Source organism: Sciurus vulgaris (assembly GCF_902686455.1).
Source record: "Sciurus vulgaris genome assembly, chromosome: 6".
Taxonomy (NCBI): domain Eukaryota; kingdom Metazoa; phylum Chordata; class Mammalia; order Rodentia; family Sciuridae; genus Sciurus; species Sciurus vulgaris.
The window spans coordinates 42,784,071-42,810,085 of record NC_136466.1 but is presented as its reverse complement, the minus strand read 5'-3'; the positions used below and the strand labels follow the sequence as shown (position 1 = coordinate 42,810,085).

Genomic DNA, 26,015 nt, shown 5'->3' with positions numbered 1-26,015 from the left:
TGTTTAAAAATTAATTTCAAATAAATATAGTTAAATATGAGCTGTATGAATGAAGGGGACAAAATACTTCATATCTCGGATCTGAGGGAGAAATAAAGGTAGTTTTCAAAAGTTTGGACAAAGGTCTGTGCAAGCTTTCTCACATGCCATAGGTTATATCTTTGTCTGTTTGTGCTGCTATCACAGAATATCACAGACTGGGTAATTTATGAAGACGAGAAATTGATGTTCTACAGTTCAGGGAATTGGGTGGTTCCAGATCAAGGTGCCAGTAGGACCGGTGTACAGGGAAGGCTGCTGTCTGCTTGCAGTGCTGCCCTGTTGCTGCGTCCTCTGCAGAGGAAGGATGCTGTCTTCACCTGGCAGGAGAGCTGAAGAGAAAGAGTCCTGTAGCCTTGAACTCTTTTACAAAGGTGCTAATCCCATTTGCCAGGCAGAACCCTCCCAAAGGCCTTGCCTCCTATTTTGCATTGGGGATTAAATTTCAACATGAATTTTGGAGGGGACCCCATCATTTAAACCATGGTAGACTTCCCCATAACTTTGGAGGACTGAGAGGATGCTGATGGTGATTTCAAATAGTTGTGTTCCTCATAACTGTGAAAATAAGCCAAATATTTTGGAGCCTGGTTAGTTGTGGAACTGAAATTCTTAAAGATCAATAAGGATATGAAACACAGTAAGAAGGAAGGAGGGGATGAAGGAAGGCAGGTGGGCAGGAAGGAAGGAAGGAGGAAGGAAGGCAAGGAAGGAGGACTAGGGAAGGAAGGAAGGGAAGGAGGGAGGAAGGGAGAGAGGGAGTAAGGGGAGGGGGAAGAAGAGAAAGGAAGTCATTGTCTACAACATGGAACCATAAATGAAATTTCTGTTCAGAGAGTGGTAAAGGAGTTGGGAAATACTGATTCCAATGCTGCTAGGAAATCCTATGAGTATGAGGATAGTTCAACTGGAAAATGTAATCAGGTATATTTGCTTAAGATATTTATTTTTTTTGTCTGTCTTCATTTAAGAAACATAACCTCTTTTCTTCAGGGAGAATATTCACAATATTGTCCATAGCCATAGAGGAAGATCTAAAGACCCCAACCGAGCAAAATATTAGTCCTGTGGTTGCTCAACTGTGGAAAGGTCTGGAAGTTTCTAGGGATGGGGTTGTAGACTGGGCAGTGAATGGGCAGGGGGTGGGCACTTTATGATTTGGAGCAGTACTTATGTACCAACTGGTTAAGAATTATTTCCATTTTCTAATATACAATTATTCCAGCCCTGCTTTTCTCCTTACTTAGTTGAGAATCATACAGCTCACGTTGAATGAAGCTATCAAGGCTGGGGTGCTAAAGGACTTGAGATAAAAAAGATTAGCAGCAGGACAAGAGCTAAGGAATTGGATTCAGAGAAGGAAATGGGGCTAATACTGCAGTGGGGAGAGAGAAAAGAATTTGGGAGTGAACTTGACACTCATAAGAATAGTAAGAAAACCACTTTGGTTAGAGAAATGTTTCCCAGTCAGGCAGTGAGAGATGAAACTGATTGGAGAAAAGAGGCATCTATGAAAAACCTGTAGCTAATATTATACTTAACATGAAGGAATGAGTATCTTCTCCCTGGAGGTGACCAACAAGGCAAAGGTATCTGTTTCTTTCACTTCTATTCAACATTATGTTGAAGCCAGATAATTAGATAAGAAAACAAAAAGATTTCAAATTGAAAAATAAGAAGTAAACTATTTCTATTTGCCAAAACAGTATTTTGTATATAGAAAAATCCAAAAAAATACACACAAATTTGGAATAAATGAGTTCAGCAAGATTGCAGATACAAGAGCAATATGAAAAATTAATTGCATTTCTTTACATTAGTAGGGAATTAATAATCTGAAAATAAAATTAAGAAACAATTCCATTTATAGTAGATGTAAAAAAATTACATCCTTAGGAATAAATTTAACAAAGAAGTACAAAATCTGTACATTGAAAACTACAAAAGTTAAAGATGCTTGCCTCAGCTGTGCTTTCATAACTGAATTATTAACTGCCAAAGGGCAGACACTTTGCCTTTCATATTAAATTTGGTGGAGAAGAGAACAATAGGAGCTGTAGCTGGAGGAGAATTTGAAAGTCTGTTTATTCCAGCTGCTCCTTTAGTTCTAAAATATCTCCCATTAAGCATTCTCAAGCCTGGGCTGCAGCACATCAAGGTTTGTTGAACTTGCTTGTGCACAGCAGGACATTAAAAAATATCCACTCGTGGTGCTGGTGTGATAAGCACACTTCAGTACGAAAACTGCACTTCCTCATTTCTTTCTTTCTCATCACCTGTTAACAGTCTTGGGGGGTGGCAGGGAAATGGGGAGAGAGAATTGCATTTCCAAATACATCTTCCACTCTATATCTAATATTACATTGAAATTCAGGATATTGTCTTTAGATAGGATGCATGTGAAATATTTATATGTATGAAATATATATATATATATATATATATATATATATATATATATATATATATATATTCCGAAAAGGACACAAATAAACTCACTTTCTGAAGGCAGCCAAAGGGCAAAGACCTGATTTTCATCACCTGAGAGGTAATATTATTTACCTCCCCTTAGTAGAACATGTGATTTTAAATTGCTTTTCGTTTTTTTGCTTTCTCCCAGGAGAAGGTTAGATGGTCTGTATTTATCTCTCCTTCCCTGCTCCAGTCTCCTTGTGACCACAGGCACAGATTTTAAAACAACTGGCCTGTGTTTGCAATGTAATTTGTGGCCAAGGAGGCCTGTGGCCCTCGTGGGAATCAGGCTCCAGGCTTTGGTACCAAACATTGACATTAACAAATAACTGAAGACTCCTATCATGATTCTGTTGTGGATGAAACAATTTACTACTGCTTCTGTTGATGTCAATGTTATCTAGAAATAGTAAATGTGCTGCTGACAGGGAAGGCTGACACCTGGCAACCAATTTGTTCAAGTTCTCATGCACTTCTTTTCTGTTGGTGTGGGAGTTCTGAATCCAGAAAGGTAGTTGCTTCTGGTGTTTGGAAAGGAGGGTTTGCTCTTGCCTCTGAGGATAATAAACTAGGCAACATTCTCTGCACAATGCACATAACTGAAAGGTAAATGGCTGCTAAACACAGATGATATCATGATAATAATATAAACATTTAGGATTCCCTCAGCACTCTGTGTGGCAATAGAGGCCCCAGAACTCAAATGAAGGATGGAAAGGACAAACTGGGGGCAGAGAACAGGGGCAGCTGAGGTGGCCAAAGCACCCAAAAGCAATGACTCCTCTGCTTCTAAGCTGCTACAGTTCTCCCATATATTTGCTCCCTGTTGTCTCAGATGGATTCCAATATATGTGACATATGTGACCACATAATGGCTAATATTTGTTATCAGTTTGCCACATGAATTCTTATGTGCTCTACATATTTTAATTCTATGCAATTCTCACAACAGACCTGTAAAATACATGTTATTATCCCCATTTTAAAGATGAAGAGACCAAGAGTTACATTAATACCTTTCTTGAGGACACATAAACTGTTCATGGTGACTTTGATTTGACCCACAACAATGTGACTACAAAACCCCAGCTCTTACCCATTATTCTATACAAAAGAGCAATGTCTACACAATTCAGATGAAAGAAAGAAAATATCCTCTTCTAAAACTGAGAAAATAAGTGTAGCTATCCATAGGTTATTGATAGGACCAAATAAGACAATATATTTAAAATGTTGTTCAGCACCTAGTGTAATGACCCCTGAAAGATGTTAGTTATCACAATTGCCGTTAACTGCCTTTAAGGTGTGTGTTAGGTACTCCAAAGACTTTAGCTCACTTTGTTCTCAAGAAAGCCTGCTGGGAAAGTAACATAATGCCTTTGGTGAATAAGCACAGTAATTGCAGGTCTTGGAGCCCAACCTGGGTGGCACTTTGAAGATGAGATTAAAGTACTAGCCTGTTGCTGCCAAGTACCTAGCTGGGCAAGGATCTTAGTGCTTGGCAGGTTTTCTGTTCCAGCCTTCTCTCTGAGAGCAGAGTTTTCTCAGTGATCTGTTTTATAAACATGTCGAATTTGCTACTTGTTTTTCTTTTTTCCCTTTTCTTTTCTTCTCTCCTACCCCCCCCACCCCGTGCCCCCCATGCTGCGAATTGAACCCAGGAGGGTCCTGTGAATGCTAAGCATGTGCTCTAACAGTGAGCTGTATCCCTAGCCTGATAATTTTTGTTGCTTTGTTTTGTTTTTTGTAACCATGGATTGAACCCAGGGGGCACTCAGCCATGGAGCTACATCCCCAACCCTTTTTTATTTTTTATTTTGAGACAGCATCTGGCTAAGTTGCTTAAGCCTTCGCTAAATTGCTGAAGTTGGGCTTTGAACTTGCATTCCTCCTACCTCAGCCTCCGGAGTTGCTAGGTTACAGGTGTGTGCCACCATGCCCAGCCCTGTGGTTTTTTTTGATAAGTATAATATTTAGAATTTGTGCTCTACTACCTTCTAACATTAAAGATTACATTTTCTGATTTTTGTGTTTGTGAAGAACATACCTCACCTCTAACTTCAGAGAGCCCTGAAGGAGTTGCAGTTGCAGATGTGATGGCTTCCTTTCCTTTTGTGCACACAGAGACCTCTGGGCCCAGGGAGTGCTTTGGACTTTCATACTTATAGGGACACCGTATGCTTGGTTTCCTTACTGGCCTAGAAAGCACCTGCTCAGTGGTCATTGGAGACTGAATGTTTGTTTCCCTCCAGATTCTTTTGCTGAATCCTTAACCCCAGTGTGATAATATTTGGAGAGGGGACCTTTGGGAGATAATTTAGATGAGGTCATGAGTGTGGGGCCCTCATCATGGGATTAGTGCCCCAACAAGAAGAGATACCATGAAGCTTAATCACCCAGGCTATGCATAGCATTTTGTTATGGCAACCTGAGCAGATTAATAGAGTGCTTCTCTCCTCCTTGGGATGCCTTTAAGAACAAAAAAAGGGAAAAGAAGATAATACTGGCACAAATGAACACTGCCTGTCTATTATTTCTGTTAGACAAGTTGTTTTAGCTCTGTAGGAGATAATGTATGAAATAGCAAGATAGGAGAGAGGTTAAATTTCAGTTTAAAATATAATAGACATAATGGTGATAGATAGAAAATTCCCAAACCTGAAGAAGGCTCCTCTGGCCTGTGATAAAGGGTTCTGTTGGTGCATTTCAGTTGTGCTTTCTTTGATCAACCCACCTGGTCTTTCTCTGATGCTTTAACTAAGATGTAGTCAGTCAGCATCTCTCTCTCTCTCTCTCTCTCTCTCTCTGTCTCTCTCTCTTTCTCTTTCCCCCTCCCCCCTCTCTCCCTCCCTCCCCTTCTTTACTGTATTTATTCATAATAGAATCATTTTGACATATTCATATTCATAAATATAGTTTTCTCCATTTCAATTCATAATACTAATCCCTTCCCTTTCCTCCTCCCTCCTTGATCTCCTTCCTTTAATCTATTTGTTTTCCTTCTATTATTTATTTATTTTTAACTGGTGCTTTATATATATATATTTGGAACATATTGTGATATATTCATACATGCACATACCATAATTTGTTATTCCCCAGTTAACTTTATTCCCCAGTTATTCCCGTCTTTTATCTAATTCTTTGTCAAAATACAGGCAAAATGCAAATAAGGATTTTTTTTTCTTACACTTTCATTTTTTTTTTCACATAATTCTATGGTTTCAATGTAGTTTGAGTATCCTCAAGGGTCCATTGTGATTGAAGCCTTCATCCACAGGGTGGCAGTATTGGAAGGTGGTGGAACCTTTGAGAGACGTGGCCTAAGAGGAGGATCATGGGCCAAAGCAGGCATGCCCTTGGAGGGGATGGGGGACCCTAGTGTGTGTGTGTGTGTGTCTCTCTCTCTCTCTCTCTCTCTCTCTCTCTCTCTCTCTCTCTCTCTCTGTCTGGCAATGGAAATGCTACCATCTCCAACATTTGCACATCTCCAACATGCCAAGAGAGAGGACCCTTACCAGAATGAAGCCAATGCAGGCACTGTGCCTGTGAATCTCCTGTGAGGTAAAGAACCCTTTATCTTTATAAGTTAGCTGTCTCAGGTATTTCATCTTAGTGATGCAAACTCACTGATATATATAGTATTTCCTTGTAAAGTTATCAATATAAAAGCTGGAATAAATACATACATATATGATAATATATTATGCATGTATGCATGTATGTACACATATAGAGAATTTATCAATTAGAATATTGTATTCAGATAGAAAAGATGATTTTTTTTTCCTAAATATTTTTCTACGAATGAACAAAGTGCTGTTGCCACATTCTTGTTTTAACAAGCCAAGGATAATGTCTGACAATTAAATCTGGATATTGAGCAGTAATAATATACAAGGCATATGGTTGGTCATAGTGCAATAGTTATTTGAAAAAGAAAAGAAGGGCAAGGAGGGCAACTCAGCAGTGGAGTGCTTGCCTGGATGTAAGAAGCCCTTGGTTCAATCCCAGCACTGCAAAAATAAAAATAAAAAATAAAAGGAAACTTCAGATGTTATCAGATGGAAGTCTAACAAATATTAAACCCTGACCCATCATTCTTACATTCACCATGAGATAAGACTGCATGATCTGTGTCCCCTCAGGGTTGATTTGGTCCCTTTGACTATCTGGCCAGTGAGCTGTGAACCATGTGAGCCACTTGGATGCAAGAACATTCATTTGCTAGTAAAATACCCTCCAGAACATTCTCTTCCTTCTGGAGAGCAACTAATGGCCCAGAGGGACTACTGTGGACAGAGACCCCTGCTGACTCTCAGATGGTAGATGGTAGTATGCAGGGGAAATAACCTTTTTTTTTTTTTTTTTTCCTTCAAGTTATTGAACTCTGGGGTGAAATGGTGAGCAAGGGTTTTTTGCTAGTGCAGCATAATCTAACTTGTCCTAACCAACAGAAGTATAGTCAAACTGCAGATATTAACTCCCAGTGGACAAAGGAATAGTGGCATGCTTACAAAGGAATTAGTGCTTGAAAGTGACAGTTGTTAGTTTTCTTTATACCATTTCTAAGGGGGAAAATGACTAGAGAATTCTATACTTGTCCTCATTAGTTTTTATAGAAAACAGTTCTATATACATGTCTATGTCAAGTGATATCTTTGAAAGAAAGGGGTGGGTGGGGAAGGAAGAAAGGAAAAGAAGGGAGAAAGAGAGACAGACTGTGGCTAAAGTGACTCATATTTTGCCAAGTGACCAGTATAAACAGCTAGAGTGACCCTTACCATTTGCAGACTGCTCAGTGTTAGAATCCCAGGGCTGACTCTCTAGGCAAAAGAGAATATTTTAGGAGCCTTTAACAGGTTTTCCATCCTATAATGGTTTAAACGATTATCGATATCTGTTGGGCCCATTATGTTTGGTTATTATTTTTTGTAAGTCTGCAAAAAAAACAAACAAAAAAGATCTTCACATGGAGAAGTATTGCGCGACCATATAGATAGATGTTTAAACTTCATAATCTTTATTTATTTTCATTTTTCACAACCATCCTTTGTGATAAACACGATTATCCTTCTCATCACTGGCTTGTCCAAGATCACACGGTTGCTAAGGGCACAGCTGGGACTCATGCTTGGAGACCCTAAAGCCAGAGCCACCATGGAGGTGACCCCAAGGCCCTCCTGCTTCAGGAATGAGAGTGGACAGAGCACTGGAGTCTCCTAACAACAGTTTTGTCATTTGTTTGGGAACTCAGGAATTCTGAGAACTGAGCCAGGCAAATAAGGTAGGGACTAGCAACCGGAGCATCAAAAGAGCTTATGAAAGTCCTGGGCCTTGGGAGTACATGTCATGAGGGTCTGAAAGAAGACTGCCCCAGCTGGAGCCTTGTGAGAGAGGGTCACCGAGATGGCAGTGGTGTCCATGTAAAGGAAAAGAGAACAGGCTTCTGAGGGAGAATGGGCTTTTATTTGGGTTTTGGGTTGTTTGTTTTGTAGTGGGGATTGAACCCAGGGGTGGTCTCCCATGGAGCTACATCCCCAACCCTTTTTATTTATTTTGACACAGGGCCTGGCTAAGTTGCTGAAGCCGGCTTTGAACTTGTGATCCTCCTGCCCCAGCCTCCTGAGTTGCGGGGTTATAGATGTGCACCACCACGTCAGACTAATGAACAAGTTTTTAAATGAAGAGCTATGTTATAAGACATTTCATGAGACCATTGACCTGATGTGCAGAGATCTCAAACAAAACCCAAATCAAATTGTCTCATTCAATATTTTTTATTTACCATTCTCATAAAAAATATATATATACATTAGGCAGAACTTAGGGAATTGTAACCTAATGGTGTCTTTACAAAGTTTCTTCTGATGGAGAATAACTTGAATATTAATGACAGAGCATTCATGTTAGTATACAAATACAAATTTAGCAAGGATAAAGTAGCCCTTTCTTCCTGTCACCACATATTTAGAGTGAGATTTGAAAGAGTGAGTTCACAAGCCCTCTCTCTCCCTCTGCCCCCTGCCCTGGGCTGTTGCAGGGAAAAATTAGGAAATACTTTGAACTTCAGAAAAGTCATAGAACCAATTCTTTCACCAGAGGTGGAAACTCCTTACTGTACAGACTTTTGTCTGTGCTGAGGCAGGAGGATAACAAGTTTGAGGCCAGACTGGGCAATTTAGTGAGACCCTGTCTCAAAATAAAATAAAAAGGACTGAGGATATGGTTCAGTGGTAAAGCACTTGCCTAGCATGTGCATGGCTATGGGTTCTATCACAAAGGGGAAAAATGAAGAAAAGAAATGAGAATAATCAACTGTAATTTTTTAGAAACATATTTCCCTTTTCATGTCCCATTTATGAGGCTGTATTATGTTTGACTCACTCCTTTGCAAAAAATTTGAGCTCTTCAGCATCACTTCAGCGGAAAGTGTTAAGGTAATAATAGGAAGGCCTTTGATCTTGCTGATTAATATGGAGCTTGGCTAACCTGATTATATGATTCTGCCAGAAACTGGGCTTGGATCTATTAATATGGCATAATAAATTTCAAACGAAGCTTCCTTTGACTGTTTTATCCCCAAAGCATTGCATTTTATTTGAAAATGAGGCTCCTGTTTATCTAACAATGTACAATTATTTTTTTTTTAAAAAGTAATTTTCATGTTGCTTTTCCAGGTTCACAAAATGAGACCCTGGGGCACTATAACCCTGGGTAATTCAGGAACCCATTCAATAATTGTTTATTAAATACTTGATATGTCACAGGCCATGTGCACTGGGCTGGGTACACTGTGTTGAACATAAGAAGCAAGGTCCAGGGTTATGTCTATTTGTGTACATGTGAGATGAAAAGCCCTGAGATTCAATCCAGTGTAGAAGATTCACTTTTCAACTCTGGCCTCTGTCTTCCTGCCACATGTTACTGGGACCATAACAATGAACCTGAGTCTATTAGGCAGATAACAAGCATTCAAAAGAGCAGGAGAAAAAGGATAGGCAGTTTGCAGTCTATGCATAAGAAAAACAAAACCTCTCTTGTAATAGGGTTGACAGACTTTGCATTAAAATAAACTTCAAGCACCTGCAAACATAGTGATAGAATCATTTGCTTTGATATGAAGTAGCTGATATATTCCAGCCACATAGCACTGTATGGAAAAGTGTTGCATTGGACTGACAAAAGATAAGCGGAGATAGAACAGTAGGGGAAACCACCTGAAGATATTTTTCCTAATCACATTGAGTAAATTCACCAGTACTCAATAAGTGGGGATTGGACATTCATATCAGAACCCACTGTACACAACACATATTTTGCTGTAATTATACCCAAGTACGTTATAGAGTGATCTGTATATACTCTCATTTCATAACACAAATTGAATCATTTTGAAGCCCTTTTTTGTCATTAAAAGTCATGTAGTAAAGACCCACCAGAATGAAAACTCCATGGGCAGGGATTACAATTTATCATGCTTACTTCTGTGTCCCCCGTACCTAGTACTGTGCCTATGTAGACCTTTGTTGTTTTTTGGCTGCTCAGATCTTATGAAGAACATCCTTCTTCTGTTTAGGAAATGACTCACCTTACAGAATCTACCTCCCCAAAACAGGAACCAGAAAACAAAATTTCTAACCTTCCTTGTAGCTAAGACAAAGGCACATGGCCCAGGGTCTACCAACAAGACACTCCAGATGCAGCTGGGAGTAGCAGCATGAGCATATAATCCTAGCAACTTGGGAGACTGAGGGAGGAGGATCCCAAGTTCAAAGCCAGCCTCAGCAACTTAGCAAGACCCTAAGCAATTTTAGCAAGATCCTCCCTCAAAGTAAAAAAATAAAAAGGGCTGGGGATGTAACTCAGCGATAGAGTGCCCCTAGGTCCAATCCCCGGTACCAAAAACAAACAAACAAACAAAAAACCCTCCAGATGTACCTACCAGAGACTTCTGTTCAGCAGTGAACAGCAAAGAAAGCAGGCTTTTCAAATCTAATTTTTCTAGCCAGGGTGACAGCTGAAGCATTAGGCTTTCTCCTCCAGGAAGCCTTCCATGACCATTCCCCACCCTCTCCAGGTGGGCTGGTTGGACAATCCTCCTCTAGGTCTACTTTTTCATTGTACTTTCCCAATGAATTACAGATATTAGTACCTTTTATCAGGTTTTAATCTGCTATAATTGTTAAGGAAATACTTAGCCGCTCTAACCAAAACCAAAAATATATGGTGACTCAAACACAAAGTTTCTTTCCCAATCACAAAATCAAAAAAGAGTACTTGGGATGAACAGATGATTCAGAGATCCAGGCATCTTCCCCCTGTGGCTCCACCATCTGTACCACATGGCTTCCAAGGGTGCCCTCTGAACTGATCCAAGCTAGAAGGCGAAGGGCATGGGGAATCTGCCTGTGGGGTTATGAGCAAGGTCTGGAAGTGATGCTCACCGCTTTTGTTCACTTTCTATTGCCCAGAATTCAGCTGTATGTTTATACTTAACTGGAAAATACAGTCTAGCTTCCTGGAGCTTCCTCCAGGTATGAGTACATTGACATTAGAAAGTCATGATGAAGTGCCATGTCTTAACTTTCTGTCCTCTCACTCGCTTCCTCTTCAAAAGAAAAAGAATTGCCGGTGCTAAGGTTAACACAGCAACCCTGTGTAAATTACAGACAGATGTGGCTCAGGTCTGGATTCCTTTTACTTGGCTCTCCAGTCCTTTTTTGCTAAGCATTTCTGTTTTGGGGGCACATATTCATTGGGTAGTTATTTCTGAATGCTTTGCCTAAAATTGCTTTTATCTCCAGGCTCCCCATGTGTTGAATTGAAAGGGAAAGTGCTTAGCAGGCAGCCTGGGCACCACATGTGTTCTGAGATGCTGGCACATGGAAAAGTTAGAAGGTTCCAAATCATTGCCTACTGGCCACCCACAGGCTAATGAAGGAAATGTCTTTTTATTTTCCCTGCTTCTCCTGGACCTAGGTGCCTTATCAGCAGCCAGGGAGAGCTGGGAATATGATTCTGGTGCCAGGGACCTCCAGAGCCCAGACTTGCAGAGTCAGTCGGCCCTACAGAAGCTACTCGAGTACAGCAGAAGCTCTTTGCATCAGCAGGCTGCTCTCCACAAATCGTTGACACAGTCCCCTCATTTTGGCAACTCTGTAGGAGGAAACTATCTCGAGCTGGCCAACACGGTGAGTGTGTTTTGGTTCATAGAACACATCTTTAGGCCTGTCTGTATTCCAATACAAATATTTTAATTTTGAGCTCCAGGGCACATAGTGAGTATTGTCTTTTTTATTGAGCTAAACTTTGTACCATTTCCAGCATTGCCAGTAATGTTAAGTACTCCAAAGTTGCCAGCACTTAAGGACTTAGGAACGTCAATCTCATCATTAAGACCAAATTAGGGGCTGGGGATATATAGCTTAGGGGTAGAGTGCTTGCCTAGCATGTGTGAGGTCCTGGGTTTAATCCCTATTGCCAAAAAGGATAAAATAAATAGACAAAAGATCAAAATTGACTCCTGAAAGGTGTTTTGATTAGGTCTGGAACTTGTACAGGCTTAATTACTAGAATATCTATAGCAGCTTTTCAACAACTAGACTACTTCTATGGTAACAGTCATCACTAATAAAAATACATACATCTTTCTGTTCCCTAACTTGGGTTTCACTCACTTAAAAACAAAAAAATATTTCATTGAAAGTTTGATTATTATTTCTACTTATATTTTTAAAAATTTTTTGTTGAAAACAATGGGACAAATTAGAATTTCATTATGTTTACTTTAATCTTTTCCTTTTCTTTGTTTCTTTCTTTTTAACCTCCTTTGGTGCTGGGGAATGGGGATAGAACCTGGGGCCTCACACATGCTGAGGATGAACTCTGTTGCTGAGCTATTTCTTCCCCAGCCCTTTAGCCTTCCATTTTCTCCTGAGATGATGAGTCATTACTACAGTGACCTTTGGGTAAAGAGCTATTGCTTTCTTTTAAGTCACAGCTGGGGAACAAAGGGAGGTGGCTGATGGCCTGGGCCATTTTGGGTGACAGGCAGTTTACAAATTGAGATTGCTGTCCAATCAATGTGGGAAGGTCAAAGCCTACCTGGCTTTTTGAAATTGAAGTTTGAATGGTGGAATAAGCATCTCCACAACCTTGATTTATATGTATTATGGTCTGCTTTGGTGTAGACTAGAGGTTTACAAATATGAGACATATTCTCTAGTTTAGACGTTTTTAGTGAGATATTTGAAGGAACTAACAATACTACATACTCCAGCAATAATTAAAACACAACGATCAGACAGATCCCAATTAAATGATATTTGACAAAATGCTGAACCAGTATTCCTCAAACTGTTAAGATTATCAAAAACCAGGAAACTCTGAGAACAGAAACTCCAGCTAAGAACAGCCTAAGAAGAAATGGCCCTCAGTGGGATCCCAGATCAGAAAAAGGAGATTAGCGAGACCCTGTCTCAAAATAAAAAAATTAAAAAGAGCTTGGAATATAGCCTTGATGGTAAAAGTGGTTCAATACTCAATACCAAAAAAAAGAGAAACTAACTAACTAACTAACTAAGGAAACCTGAATAAAGTGCAGATTTAGTTGATAAATAATATAATATTATAATAATGTAACAATATAACAATATAATAGAATATTCTTTCATTAATTGTGACAAGTATAGTATACTATATATACACAGTATATATAGTATATATATATAGAAAATATAGTATAAATAGTATACTATATGATGTTAATAAACAGGGGGAAACTGGTTGTGGAATATATGAGGACACTCTGTCATATCTTTGTAACTTTTCTGTAAATCTAAAACTATTATAAAACAGAAAAATATATTTAAAAGCACACACAGAATCACTACCAGAGCATGATTCCATCTCCCCAAATCTGTTGACACATCCAGTGTATCATATTGTTCATCACTTGGCCAACCTTCAAGAACAATCTTGCAGTTTGAGTAAAACAGTAACTATTCTCCTCACCTCCCATATGTTCAGTAGACTAGGCAACTATTGGAATATGCCATCTGACATGAAGTGGACATAGGCCATTCCATGTTAAGATAATATGCAGTAAGTAGAACCTCCTGTGCTACATCCAGCTGAGACTTTTTAAAAGATAGGCATTTCTATCACAATCCAGGTTACAGCAAAAATCAGTGTTGTATATTGATCAATATCTAGTGGCCTGCTCTGAAGGGTTTGGGGTTCATGACCCACCAGTTTTCTGCAGCAAACCCACTGTTGAAAACTGTGGGAGTTTTTCAGTTTCCTACCTCTGTGTGACTGTGTGGTTCTCAGTCTCTCCATGGATTTCCTGTTCTCCTCCCTGTCCTGGTCAGAGATCAGCTCAGCCCCTGGGTTTCCCATAACCAGCTTCTCTGGGTTGAGTATTCCAGGAAGTAAAGGCACAGAGTTCTCAGGTGCCCCCTGACCATACACCTCTCACTGTACTGTTGGTTATGCTTTAGAACTGCAAGGATGATGCCAAGGTGGCCCTGCAGGGGCAGGCTGGAGAAACGACTTACTGAACTGTCAAGCACCTACCTACACCAGACCAGTGCCCTAGGGACAGCCTTGCACCATGCATCTGCCAGCTGGTGTGCTTGCAGTATGACCATGCCATCAGTGGTGACACACTGGATAAGTTAAAAGAAAAAAAAAGCTTTAACTCTACAAACAATTTGTGCACCAGAAATGAAACAGGTAAATAAATAAAGCTGTGTTGCTCACTTAAGAGGATCCCTTGATGAGAATTGGATCATGAAGTGCAAATACAGGCACCAAAGGTCCTGTAACGTGCTTTTTCTACTGAGTGGAAAAATGTTTTAAAACATTTCTATACCATTTGAATTCAAAAACCTTAATCATGGTCATTGGGCCCTGTTGATAGAGTGTCCAGGCCCCAATTCTTCATCACTTCCTGTATCTTTACCATTTGTGACATAACTTTGGAGTCTTTCTATCAGACAATTAGAAATAGTAATCATTGTGTTCCCTGGTTGTGTTTGGGGTGATTTGTTTCAGTCACTGTTGACTCAGGGTCTGCTCACAGGGGTCTATGGAGCCCAAATTGAAAAATACCCCTGACATGTGGCCAAAGAAAAGCAGAGCCTCTTTCAGCTGCACACTTGAGCAGTTCCTTTTTTTTAATAAAATCACATTAGAAGTAATTTATGTTCCTTCTAAGACAAAGTCCTGAACTAATAAAAGTAAGTTCTGTTAAAAAAAAAAAAAAGGAAAAACTATTAAGAGTAAGAGGCATTTATCAGTGTCCAGTTAGGAAACAATGCACACAGCAATTCACACAAGGAACAGTTTAGAATAAGAATTGTTAACTAGAGCAGAGGGTTACCTACTAAGGGATAAAGAAAGCTTTTTAATGAATAAAGGAATAGCACACAGAAAGAGCAAGCCCCTCCCTCTAAGGTTTGAAGCAGAGAGCCCAAGGACAGAACAGGACTTGGAAGAGGGCTCACGTTCACCCAGGGCTGATCCAGACTCTGCAGAGGGAAATGGCTGTGTCCATTGGTGGCAGAGGAGTTCCCTTAAGATGCTCCAGGCCAGGACCTGGCAAGCAGGAAATCAACCCCCTAGAATCAGTCCAACATGCCAGGATGCCATCCAGTGGGGCATCTGCAGTACTCATCCAGAGTCACTAAGAAGGTGTCCGTAGAACTGCCAGAAGAATTCACTGGGGTGCCTGCTCAAATGGTGCAAGAATCCACCGAGAAGTCCCCCAGATGATGCCACTAAAACTTACTAGGAGTGAGGCCTGTGGATGTCCTGTGCTGCTGGCTTCCACTCACCACGGGTGAAAGCAGAGAAGAGCAAAACAGTCAAGGCGGGAATTCCTTCTTCCTCCAGTGTCCCTCTAGCGCCCTCTATTGACCAAAGAGTTCAACTCTAGTATTGCAAAACCCAGCAGAGGTGGATTGGAGATGAGAGACACCAAACCAATAACTAGCACAGGCCTTGTTAGCATTGAGAAGCTTCTGGGGGCTTCCTATACCAACCTTTTGCCTTTATAGCATCCCTTCCTTTTCTCTGCCCACCAGAAGACTGTCTTCCTCCTACCTAAGACAGGATATACCACAAGTTCGGAACTTCACATACTGTTCAAAATAAAAAGGCAACAAGTTGGTATTGTGAATAGAGGCCTGTAGCAGCCATGATTTTATCTGGGTAGCAGGATGTCTATTTGTGATTTAGATTAAGGGATTTATTGTAGGAGCTAGACCTTACACAAATGTGGGAGCTGTGATGCAGTCTATGCAAGTTACTGATTCTGCATCAAGTGTTGAGCTTGAAGTTACTACTAGGTTCATCAGATTAGCCGTTAAGAATAAAAACTGGAAAGCAAGAAAAAAACAGAACCCACTTCTTTGTGTGTGTGTGTGTGTGTGTGTGATGCCCGGGGATTGAACCCAAGGCCTTGTGCATGGGACGCAAGCACCCTACAAACTGAGATATATCCCCAGCCACAGAACCCACTTCTGTCTCTTAACACAACCAACCTGCTGTGGGTGATGCCACAGCATTACTCTTGCCTGCAAGAGGAATGGCACCAACACCTGGCCTAGGACTCCAAGAAATTGAAGGAGGAAATCTGGTGGGAGCTGGAGCCTGGTACATCAATTTGTTAAGCAGTAGGTTAGCAGCAGTGTGTTCATATTGCCACTGTGCTTGGTACCTGCTATGGCTCGAATGTTTGGTCCCCTCCAAAACTCATGTTGAAATTTAATTGTCATGTAACAGTTCTAAGAGGTGGAACCTTTAAGAAGTTATTAGGATATTGCCACCATGAAAGGGGAGTATGCCCACCACCCTCACCCTCTCTTTGCCCTTCCACTTTCTGCCATGTGATGATGCATTGAGAAGCCCTTGCCACATGCCACCACCATTGTTGGACTTCCCAGACTCTAGAATTTTAGTTGATAAGTGTATGCTCTTTATAAATTACCAAATCTCAGGCATTCTGCCATCAGCAGCATATAAACAGCTGTCCTGTACCAATTTTCAGAGGATAAGAACTATGACTTCTTTCACTTCTACCCTCTGTATTTCCCATAGAATGTCTCTCATGGCCACACAGAACCATATGCAAAGAGAACTCAGGAAACATGGCTCCAACTTAACTGAATTGACTTAGTACCAACCCACCACAGAGCAAGAGTGAAATTCCCCAGTCTAATCCGAGCTCTATTCAGTGTGCTATCAGTGAAGCAACATGAGATACTGTAGAAGTTTGGTAAAGAGGGGGCTACAATGGGAAAAATGTGCTGCCTGTTCTCTGATGGCTTTTCTTCCCAAGATTTATGTTACCAGAGAAAAGTGCAAGTATAATTGTAATGTTAGGAAATTTTGAATAGTGATGTATTTAAGTACTTTAAAGCATAAAACATAACTGGTCTTTATTTTTTAGATATAGAACTGAAAAATTCCAGAGCAAAATATCAAATTCTAGATAGATTCTTTCATCCATGTTATTTGTTAAGGTATTATTGGTGTTATCATTTTATTAATAAATTGATGTTAATTAAAATTATACTGTCAAAGAAACTATGCACATGATATAAAATACCTGAACCAATACAAAAGAATCGATGAAAATTTATTGTTTGTCTCCCCATCTTCCCTTAATTTACATGGTCTTCACTTTGTGTGTGTGTGTGTGTGTGTGTGTGTGTGTGTGTGTGTGTTACTAGGAACCAAACCCAGGGTCTCATGCATGCTAGGCAAATACTCTACCACTGAACTACATTCACAGCCCAATATTTTTTATGTATCCCTGAATTGCTTTTCATATAGGGAATTTTTTAATTTTTCCTTTTGTAATTTTAAGATGTATAATCATTGCAGAGTCACCAAATTCAGGTTGCCATGTTGAAACCTTTGACCTAGAGGATGTGTCCTGGCCTTGTGGTCAGAGCAAGGCTGGTTGTCCCATGAGCAATTTCTTCTGGGCATTGTCCAGTGTCAAAGAACAAGAAAGTTTCCAGTATAGGGCTTGCTGGTCACTTTTTAGGTTTTCAGGGAAAGGGACAGTGCAAATAAATATTGAATTTTTTTTTTTTTTTTTTTTTTTTGAGAAAAGAGCTAAGACACAATCTAGAAATTTAAACCTTGAATTGCCACTTCCTAATGATTACTGATTTTGTAATAGAACTTGGCTATGTAGAGACCAAGACATTGGGCTTTGTGCTATTAGTTCTCTCATATCCCAGTCCTCTGTGGGAAAGTATCCTGTTACATGTTTCCCCCTAATGTTTCAATGATGACTACAATGACATTCATAAGCACAGACAGGTACAGTGGGCCTCATTTCTATGCAGATGAAGATAGTGATGTCTTGCTGTGCTGCTCAAGGTTGCCTTTCTTCGCTTTAGTCAGTTTGACTCTAACTTTGCCCATTCGAAGACATAGTTTGTGCCTACTGGTTTGTTTATTTATTTATTTATGCAAAAGTAAATTATATCTTTAAAGAAGAAAAAAAGATAGTCACAAGTTGTGCAAATAAAATTACACACATCTAAAAACCTACATAGTGCTTAACTAGCATGCATGAGGCCCTGAGTTTGATCCTCAGCAGAACAAAAACAAAGCAAAGGCATATAGCAAGATTTGCTATTCTGTATACCCAACAGTCAGAAACTCCAAGCAGCTTTTTCTTTTTTTCCTTTAAGCTGTTAATAAGATCTAGGGATTGTAAATGAATTAGAACTGTGTCGATTATCATGCTAATCTGCTGTGTGATCATAATTATTAATATAGTTAACTTTATTTGATGCAACATTCATTGTTATATCACTTTGGAGAACACTTCAAGTCTGCACATTTCCACCAATACAGAACCATCTTTAAAATGTTTATAAATGAATGAGGACTTTCTGAAGCGGTGATGAGATAGACTAGGTTCTTCTTTTTTGGTTTAACCACATGATCAGTTCTTGTGTTTCACATTAATTTTTGGTTTTCCCTTTCTTCATTCAATTATAAGATACTAAAGTGTTCATTTGTGAGGTTTTTACATTTTTGAATTGCTATCTTCCTTGTTATATTCTCTCATCTAGATTTGCTACCTTGCTGCTTTAGAATCAAGGGATTTAGAAACTTTTTTTTTTGAGGCTATTTTTTAATTTTAATTAAAAATCATAAATTTACATAGGGCAATGTTGTTTGATTCATTCTGTTATTTTTTCCCTTCCCCCCTCCCCTCCCACCCCTCTTTTCCCTCTATGCAGTCCTTTCTTCCTCCATTCTTACCACCCTCCTTATCCCTAACCCTAAACCTAACCCTAACCCTACCACTAACCCCTCCTACCCCCCCTTATATGTCCTCATCCGCTTATCAGCGAGATCATTCGTCCTTTAGTTTTTTGAGATTGGCTTATCTCACTTAGCATGATATCCTCCAATTTCATCCATTGCCTGCAAATGCCATAATTTTGTCATTCCTCATGGCGCAGTAATATTCCATTGTATATATATGCCACAGTTTCTTTGCCCATTCATCAACTGAAGGGCATCTAGGTTGGTTCCACAATCTGGCTATAGTGAATTGAGCAGCTATGAACATTGATGTGGCTGTATCTCTGTAGTATGCTGATTTTAAGTCCTTTGGGTATAGGCCAAGGAGTGGGATAGCTGGGTCAAATGGTGGTTCCATTCCAAGCTTTCTGAGGAATCTCCATACTGCTTTCCAGAGTGGCTGCACTAATTTGCAACCCCACCAGCAATGTATGAGTGTACCTTTTTCCCCACATCCTCGCCAACACCTATTGTTGCTTATGTTCTTGATAATCACCATTCTAATTGGGGTGAGATGGAATCTTAGGGTAGTTTTGATTTGCATTTCTCTTATTACTAGAGATGTTGAACATTTTTTCATATATCTGTTGATTGCTTGTACATCTTCTTCTGTGAAGTGTCTGTTCATTTCCTTAGCCCATTCGTTGATTGGATTATTTGTATCCTTGGTGTAGAGTTTTTTGAGTTCTTTATATATTCTGGAAATTAGAGCTCTATCTGAAGTATGAGTGGCACAGATATTCTCCCACTCTGTAGGCTCTCTCTTCACATTACTGATAGTTTCCTTTGCTGAGAGAAAGCTTTTTAGTTTGACTCTATCCCAGTGGTTGATTCTTGCTTTTATTTCTTGTGCTATGGGAGTCCTGTTAAGGAAGTCTGCTCCTTAGCCAACAAGTTGAAGGTTTGGACCTACTTTTTCTTCTATAAGATGCAGGGCCTCTGGTCTGATTCCGAGGTCCTTGATCCATTTTGAGTTGAGTTTTGTGCAGGGTGAGAGATAGGGGTTTAATTTCATTCTGCTGCATATGGATTTCCAGTTTTCCCAGCACCATTTGTTGAAGAGGCTATCTTTTCTCCATTGTATATTTTTGACCCCTTTGTCTAGTATGAGAAAATTGTATTTCTTTGGGTTTGTGTCCGTGTCCTCTATTCTGTACCATTGATCTACCTGTCTATTTTGGTACCAATACCATGCCGTTTTTGTTACTATTGCTTTGTAACAGAGTTGAAGATCTGGTATTGCGATACCCCCTGTTTCGCTCTTTCTACTGAGGATTGCTTTAGCTGTTCTGGGTTTCTTATTCTTCCAGATGAATTTCATAATTGCTTGCTCTATTTCTGTAAGGTACATCATTGGGATTTTAATTGGAATTGCATTGAATCTATATAGCACTTTTGGTAGTATGGCCATTTTGACAATATTAATTCTTCCTATCCATGAACATGGGAGATCTTTCCATCTTCTAAGGTTTTCTTTAATTTCTTTCTTTAGTGATCTGTAGTTCTCATTGTAGAGGTCTTTCACCTCTTTTGTGAGATGATTCCCAAGTATTTTATTTTTATTTTTTTGATGCTATTGTGAATGGGGTAGTTTTCCTAATTTCTCTTTCTGAAGATTCATCACTTACGTATAGAAACTCTCTTTTTGTTATTTGTTTCAGGAGTTTTTTGGTACTGGGAATTGAACCCAGGGGCACTTGACCATTAAGCCACACCCCCAGCCCTTTTTATTTTTTATTTTGAGACAGTGTCTCACTACATTGCTTAAGTCCTAGCTAAGTTGTTGAGGCTGGCTTTGAACTCACAATCCTCCTGTCTCAGCCTTCAGAGCTACTGGGATTACAGGTGTGCTTTGAAAACTGTTAGTAAGAATTATCCAAAAAATAGAAATAAAGCAAAAAGATTGCTAGGTTCCCTTTCTAAGTTACATTAGTGCACTTAAGAGAGTTATCTGATAGGTCAGGAAATGTGACTTTACTTGGCTTACTATGTTCCAGATTCTATCACTTTGGATGTTAATTTGCAAAAGTTTGATAAATTATCAATGCTTTTTTCTGGTAGAGTTATAAACTACTTCTGGCCAGCAAGAAAAATAAACCCAAGTGTTATATTTTATTTGCCCTGGTAATAAAGTAACCATTTTGTAACTTTGCAATCTTCTTCCAGCATTCTTTTTCCCTTGACTATATATTTACCAGTGTCTTCTATTCTCCTTTGAATCAGCTTTATCATCCTATTGGGTCCCTTGATGAACTAAATAAATCTTGAGAAAATGTTGGTTCTGAATTTATATGAAAGTTATATTTTCTCACTTTTGAAAACGGTGACACTCCACTCTATTTTGTTTGTTTATGGCTGGTGAAGACAGAGAACAAGATTAGTAGTTAAAGGAAGCAGGTCCTCATAGTTTCAGTCTAAATTATCCCCAGATGTTACCTTTGGATTAGACTAGACCCGGTCAGTCTCTTCCTAACTTTATCTCTTTCTTATTTCTCACTGAGGACTTACATCCTTTCATTCTTTGTTTTTAATCTCTACCTCCACCTCTTCACTCTCGCCTCCCTTCTATGAGAAAAATTCCCCCTCGTGGCCCTATCTCTTTGTCTCTAATTTAGGTTCTGAAGCTTAGGCACTTCCCAGAAGGAATAGAATGAAACATAGAGACCTGTAAACTCCTTATCTCCAAAAAACATCCATTACATCACCAGGAGAAACTTGGAACTAGCAGTGTCAAACCCTGCCAGGACAAACAAGTTGCCTGAGGTCAATCCTTTGTCAATATAAAAGAGAACAGGAGGTAAATGCAAAACTAACATTTTAACTCCCACTTTTAAAAGTACATGGCATAGAAGCATACAGCAATTGTCAAAAAGCATAGCATAAATAAGGAATAGTTATTCCTTTGGATATTTTTTTGCCATTTGAGAGATTTCCAAAACTGTACAGAGATGATTTATTATGGTATATTCTAATTCTTCACAAAGATCGAGTTATTAAAATCTTCACAAGCACTTTTAATCTCTAAAATACTCTGCAGGCATAAAGAGATTAAGTTCTAACATCCTATTGAAATTATAATAGTTTGGGGCAAGAACTTTAAATGTGACAAAAGTCTTCTCTGATTTATTTGTGGACATGAAGAGGTACTTAAAGAATCTGTGCTGTTATTGTTATTACTATTATTAGTATAAAACCCACAGTGTAGAATCTGTGCCTTAAGTTATTTTTTTTTTTTCCAGAAAGGTTCTTTGTCCTTGGTTAGCAGAATCTGAGCTTACTCTGATTTTTTTCCTCTGCCCTTTTGGTTAACTTCTGTTTGCTCTATATCTCTGTCACAAATGGAAGGACTGAGTAGCTTACAGAGTCGCCGGGAAATCCCCTTCTTTTTCTCTTGTGCTAAGTCACACTGTGAAGAGAGCATAGGCTTCTCCTTACCAACAAGTAACTATCAATGAGGCCTACAAAAGTCAGGCCCCCCGCCCTTTGCATGCCTTGAAACTTGGGAATGACGGGGTGCCTGTACGGTGCTGTTCATACATGATGCTCATATTACCGGATGCTGCAGTTTCATGGACCAGTAGCATTTCAAAAGACTGAGCCTTGCCAAATTTTCATGTTGCCAATCTGTAAGCTAATACCACCATTATTTCAAGAAAGAAAGAACTTTCAGGCACCAAAATAGACAGTACCTACTCTTTTTTAAGAATAATTTTCTCTCTCCAAATAAGTGAGTAAATTAAAAAAATGAATTTAACTTTATGGAAGAATGAAATTATTTTTGTTTTTCACATTTCTCCACTAACTGGTAGGAACTTGGGCATGGATTCAGTTCTCCAACAGAGTAACTAACGATGTGGACTTTAGCATTTCACAAGGCTTTTCTGTCAGAGTTTAACTTCTTTCAGTCTCTGCATTCCCATAAAAGAGAAATAATAATGATATTTTCCTCATGTGACTGTGACAGGAATCAAATGAGATAAGGCACTTTACGTGCTTATACAATGCCTGATGAGAATAGGTGCTCAATAAAAGATAATAGTTGCTATTGCTGTTTTCCTATCTCATTATCAGAAACGAATCTTGAATGCATTTGTACAAGTGGGTAAATTCAAAGTGATATTTGGAAACGGAAACTAGAGAAAATTCTGAAAAAAGGAGATCTCTCAAGAAGATCTCAAGATATTTACTAATCACTTGTCTCAAGTTTGGTGGTGTTGGCATTAAACATTATATGGAATAATTTGGTATGTAGAACACATTTAGGAAACCAGATCAAGAAAACAGATGATAATTTCAGGCTACATATGAAATGGTCTTGAAAAACATCTGTCAACCCCTATATTTGAAAAACGGGGATATAGAGACCCAAATAAAAACTCTGCCTAAGATTATTGGGAAGAAGTAGAAACACTGAGACTTGAGGGTAGGTTTCCAGATGCCCACAGTGCTACCACCACACCCCTGCCTTGGATTAAAGGGATGTCCCTGGTCATCAGCAAGAGGAGGAACAGCTACTGGGAAGACATTTGGGAGCACTGTATCCTCCCTAAGATCTTTGCTGTTGGACTCTTCTGTGCTGGGTGTACTGGGTTATTTTTCTTATATCCTCTAAGCCCCACCATGGAAGAGTTGATGTTTAACTGTACCAAGGTCCCTACTCTTTCGTACCTGGGCCTTCTCCTAAGAACCCTTGACCTCCCCATGATTCAGCCTTCGAGTGGTTAATGCAAGCATGGTGGAGGGAAGTAGTATTACTGCTGGGTAGATCTTTGTGGCATCTGTTCTGGTTGGCCAGTGGTGCCTATGCCACCTTGGTTGTGAAATTCTTCTCATATTTCTTGCCTTTTGGCAATCTGTTGAACTCACACAAGGAGTCCATTTCTTAGGGTCTGATAAAGAGTAGAACCAATAACAGTGAGGTGGTGAGAAGTCATCAGATAGTACTCTTTTAATAAGATACATTATTTTTAAAAAGTGATTCTGTTGGATAGTTCAACAGAGGTTCACGTTTTTTCTATTTTCTACTATCTTTGGGGGTAAGGATCTCGGAGATCGGGATTTTGAAGAATTTTAAGCACACACTAGAGGGCAGTGGTCCCATATGTAGATACCTGACAACTTACCACTTTCTTAGCTTTTCTCTGCCTTTCCTTTTGTGTAGGCGAGGGGAAGAGGAGTCTCCTCCACACAATACAAATGCCACTTATGTCGGAAGTGTCTTATAAAAACAGATGAGCCGTCTGCAGCACCCTATCATTCTTCTCCACCTTCTTCCAGTGACTTATCTCAGTGGGGCTTCAATAGTAGAGTTACTGTTAATACCTTAATGACTTTTTTCTTTTTAAAGAAAATGCCAAAGGGTGAAAGGTTACATAGTCCTAATTTAGGATAGTAAGGTTTTCCATCTTTGTATTTGAGAATAATAGTGGATTAAGAATGAGGGAGAAGGTCTGGGTCTGTAGCTCAGTGGCAGAGCTCTTGCCTGGCATGTGTGAGGCACTAGGTTCAATCTTTGCACTGCATAAAAATAAACAAAATAAAGGCATGATGTCCATCTACAACTACAAAAAATAAAATTAAAATTAAAAAAAAAAAAAAAAGAATGAGGGAGAAGAAAGGTGCCAGGGCAGGGGAGTTCCTTTATTTCCTGTGTGCTTGCATCAGTCTGCAGAGCAGCTCCTTTCTTATAGCCACTAAAGAGAAGTGTGTTTGAGCTCACTCAGTTTTACCTCTCCTGCCCTCTTCTAAGTAAGAGGGAGTCCTGCTTGCTGGAAGAGAGAGAAACTGATCTCTATACCAAAGGAAATGGCTGGGGAGGGGAGTGGAAAGCAAGAGTAAAAACACTGTGTTTGCGGAGTTCTAGGGTAGAGAAGAGAGAAGTTCCAGTGCAGAGGACTACAATGGATTTCAAAAGGAAAGCAAAGGGACATTAAGAAGAATGTCAGTGAATTATTTATGAGTCTGCCTTTGAGAGCATATGAGGATCCTAAATAAAGGATCTGATTTATTTTTTAATTACTTTTGGTTGTTGGATTATTTGTTTGAAAAGAATAACCCCCTGAAGCTGGATTGTGTAGGTCCCTGGCTTTATAATAAAAGTTAGATAGAGAATGAAGTTACAGGAATTTGCTTTTTGAATTTTGAATATCAAAATCAAGGATTTTGAAATCTACATCTGGTGTGTATGTGAACATGTTTGTTCACTATGTCACTCTTAGGCTCAGGCAGGAGATGAGAATCTCTTCTTTGGACTCATCCCACCACAGACCTGGGTAGGAGGAGGGACACTTGGACCCTGTAGCTGCTTGTGTTTGGTCACACAGGGCTGGGGACACCTGTATTTCTCTTGACATTGCTGATGCTTATTGAGCACTATTATTTGCTATATACCGTGTTCAGATTGTTGAAGATAAACCTAGATGATGCTCAAACTTCACAACAACCTTGTGCCATACTTAATGATCCCCACTTACTGACAAGAACTGACAAGCATTAGAGAAGTCCTCTGGGATTCAGCAGTGAGGATGTAGCACATGAGATGAGGTGTGAACCCAGGGTACTCTGACTCCACAGCTTGAGCTTACAGTTACCCATTTATTTGCGGCCAGGGAATGGAGGATGCTAGAGGTGGGTCCATGGGAGGCACTGTCCCTTCTCCTAACCCCCCAGAGGTGTGTTGCTGTCTCCCACACCCTGAACTGGATGTGGGTTTCTGACTTTACTCCTTTACAGGGACAGAACTGCTGCCCTGACCTTTCTGGGGATAGCCTGGTGGCACCACCCCCCCCCCCCTCTCTCTCTCTCTCTCTCTCTCTCTCTCTCTCTCTCACACACACACACACACACACACAAACTGGGTTTTCATTTCTCTGATTGTCAGTTGAGAATAATTAAACCTTTGGTGGATTTATGCTGGGACTTCCTGACATGGTTGTGTAGTTTTTTGTCCTTAGATGACAGGGAGGATTAGCAGTTTAGCATTAAATGCTGAGATAAATACACCTGCCAATTTACACCTGCAGCTTTGATGCTGTTAGAGATATCTATCAAAGATCATTTAGAACCCAGAGATCTCAATCTAATTGCCAGGAATACTGGAGTTTTCTTCAGCTGGACTTAAAAATGGAGAGGAAAAAGAGCTAGTAATGAGAAAGGTGGAT

The 26,015-nt window shown here is 39.6% G+C and overlaps 1 protein-coding gene across 2 annotated transcripts in view; it reads left to right on the top strand.

The window, feature by feature from the left end:
- MCC (MCC regulator of WNT signaling pathway) overlaps window positions 1-26,015 on the top strand; it is a 511,343-nt gene that overhangs the window by 194,237 nt on the left and 291,091 nt on the right. The window contains exon 3 of one of the 2 annotated variants that reach the window (XM_079143883.1): window positions 11,494-11,705. In XM_079143883.1, the coding sequence (XP_079000009.1) occupies window positions 11,494-11,705 (212 nt within the window). Of the gene's footprint in view, window positions 1-11,381; window positions 11,706-26,015 lie in introns of those variants that run through there. The other variant, XR_013764460.1, reaches the window with a different exon arrangement.